The following is a 3,114-nucleotide window of genomic DNA, read 5'->3' as shown; positions in this document are numbered from 1 at the left end:
CTCTCTCTCTCTCTATTTCTATCCCTGTCTCTCTGTCTATATGTCAATGTATTTGTGCATCTCTCTAGCCGTCTGTCTTCTCTGATCCCACGGCGCGGTGCGGTTAAGCATTATAACCAATAACAACTAATCTCGTTTTGTTCTGTTTGCAAGACATTCATCTGTACAAACTCTATATTCGCACTACCGTGTTTTTTTTTATCCTGCAGGTTTAGGTCCTGGAATGATTATTATATGTGCCATCACTAGTATCTACTACAATGTGATCATAGCCTGGGTCTTATACTACCTGTATAGTTCCATGCACCCTAAATTAGCTTGGAGTAGTTGTAACAACCCCTGGAACACACATCTTTGCTATGAATCAATTTCCTTGACGAAAATTTCTCAAAGTAATTCCACGTTAGACTCGATGCTGAATTCAACGAAGGATGTTAATGTATCTTCCTCTCGGGCACTGTTGTCATCTGTTGAAGAATACTGGGAGTAAGTTAATTTATTTCTTCTGATAACAATTTTTCTTATGTTCGGAACTGAGGATCCATGAATGAATTTCCTTTGGCGGTGCCCCAGCATGGCCACAGCCTTAGGGCTGAAACGCATAACAGAATAACAGAATGTGCTAACAGTTTAAAGAGTAAACTCTGGAATCGTAGTAATATATTGACGGTATTTGGGCTTAGGGCAAAGAGAACCAGGTAAATACCACAAACCTATCTAATTTGACGTTCTAACCTATCTGAAAAATGTCAACCATGTTTTATGTGCACCGATGATTTATGTTATTTTGGTTCCTGATAAGACTTTCTATGTAAATCACACTTCGTCTTTGTAATTGTCACATTCAACTGCCTCCCTAATGGGAAATAACAGAAAATATTGGTGAGCTGGCAGAATCGTTACCACGTCGAACAACATGCTTAGCGACATTTCGTCCGTCTTTACTTTCTGAATTCAAATTCCGTCGAGGTCAACTTTGCTTCTAATCCTTTCGGGATCGATGAAATAAGTACCAGTTGCACACTAGGGTCAATATAATCAACTAATTCTTCCTCTCCCAAGAAATTAAGCTTTGTGCCTACAATATAAAGTATTATTATTATTAATATTATCACTATTATTATATGGAGCAAAACACTATTTTCATATTCTCACACTGTTCCCGTAGAATTGTCTTTACTATTTATCGTTCTATGAATTGCTAACAAGTAAAATATCCTTTTTATTAATATTAGCATGTCTACAAGGCAACGAGCTGAAAGAATCGTTAGTACACCGGGCAAAATACTTAGCAGCATTTCATCCACCTTCTCGTTCTGAGTTCAAATTCTGCCAAGGTTGACTTTACTTTTCGTCCTTTCGGGGTCGATAAAATAAGTACTAGTCGAGCACTGGGGTTGATGTAATTGACTTACTCCCTCCCGAAATTTCTGGCCTTGTGCAATCAATATTAACGTGTCTATAATCGTGGCTTCCCGCCAAATTATTTTCTAGTAAATGATAATGATTTGATGTGGCCATGTAATTACAAGCGCAAGAAGTTTTGTCCTTTACCAAGGGAACTGATGAGCGTGCGGTAAAACAGGAACTCGGAAATGTCGAGTTGATCGTGCGAATTATTGTTGTCACCGGATGTTCTTTATCATCTCTCATCAAATGTATTTCATCCACGACCATCCTATGCTATTTTCAGATATCTAGAACTATTATATTATTCAGTGTCATCGTAAAGTTGGCAGGGCGAGATTTGAGTGAGGTTTGGCTGCTGTTTGTAGTATATCTAATAACCAAGTAAATACTCCATTAACTCATATTGTCTTTACAATTTATCGTTCATTGACAATATTTTATTATATTCTCGATGTAGACGTCATGTGTTGAACCTTTCACCAAGTGTTAACAACATAGGAACTGTACGACCACCTTTACTCTTGTGTCTCTTCTTGATTTGGTTGATAACATTTCTCTGTCTTGCAAAAGGTATCAAGACATCTGGTAAGGTAAGTTGCCGATTCTGAAGATATTAAAAAAAAAATTGGACTGTATCCTAATAAGGATAGCCACTAGAATCGATGTAGTTGTGATATATTGAATATAATTTATATATGAAGGTAGTCACTAGAATTGGTAGAATAGTGATGGTTAGTAAGAATAGTCACTTGTATTGGTGGGTTAGTGATGTGGGAAGAAACACTACATTTTCTGTAAGAAATTAGTAAAAGGGAAAAATGCAGCCGAAATTTTTAAAGGCCTCCAAAACTGATGGAAAGAAAGGAATATATTTGCAGATCCCAAGCATGGACAAAACAGGCGTTACACAGAGTGGCGTTAATTAGTCACCTAAATGCCATAAGTAGTGTACTAAGTCTAACATATAAGACAGCGAGCTGGCAGAATCGTTAGCAGGCCGGGTAATATGCTTAGTAGAATTTCATCCGTTTTCACGTTCTGAGTTCAAATTCCGCCGAGGTCTCGGCATCGATAAAATAAGTACTAGTTTGTCACTGGGATCAATGAAATTCACTTACGTTCTCCCCGAAATTGCTGGTCTTGTGTCAAAAATTCAAACTAATTATTAAGTCAACTATAAATATGTGCACCACTTTATACATGCCTCCTTCAACGCACATAGGTATAGGTGCAGGCATGATTATGTCGCTAAGAAGTTCGCTTCCGAATATCATGTGGTATGGGGTTCAATACTGTCTCATGGTAGTTTAGGGGAAGTGTTTTCTATAATATCCTGGGGTCAGAGTACGTACGCACACACACACGCACACACACACACACACACACATACATACATACATACATACATACATACATAATACATACATACATACATACATACATGGTGCTGATGAAAGATCAGTAAATTCTGAAATATGCATTCACACCCATTACCTTTAAAGCGCAGGCGTAGCTGTGTGGGAAGAAGTGTACTTCCCAACCACGCGGTTCCGGGTTTAGTCCCACTACGTGGCACTTTGGGAAAATGTCTTTTACTAAAACCTCGGGCCAACCAAAGCCTTGTGAGTGGATTTGCTAGACGGCAACTGAAAGAAGCCTGTTATGTATGTATATATATATATATATATATATATATATATATAT

General features: G+C 37.8%; 1 protein-coding gene across 1 annotated transcript in view; it reads left to right on the top strand.

Annotated features, from left to right (window-relative positions):
• LOC106868959 (sodium- and chloride-dependent glycine transporter 2) overlaps positions 1 to 3,114 on the top strand; it is a 29,475-nt gene that overhangs the window by 1,735 nt on the left and 24,626 nt on the right. The window contains exons 2-3 of the mRNA XM_052968482.1: positions 210 to 486; positions 1,868 to 2,000. Of these exons, the coding sequence (XP_052824442.1) occupies positions 210 to 486; positions 1,868 to 2,000 (410 nt within the window). The remainder of the gene's footprint in view (positions 1 to 209; positions 487 to 1,867; positions 2,001 to 3,114) is intronic.

Source organism: Octopus bimaculoides, chromosome 6 (genome assembly GCF_001194135.2).
Source record: "Octopus bimaculoides isolate UCB-OBI-ISO-001 chromosome 6, ASM119413v2, whole genome shotgun sequence".
In the NCBI taxonomy this organism is placed as follows: domain Eukaryota; kingdom Metazoa; phylum Mollusca; class Cephalopoda; order Octopoda; family Octopodidae; genus Octopus; species Octopus bimaculoides.
This window is presented reverse-complemented; position numbering and strand designations above follow the sequence as displayed.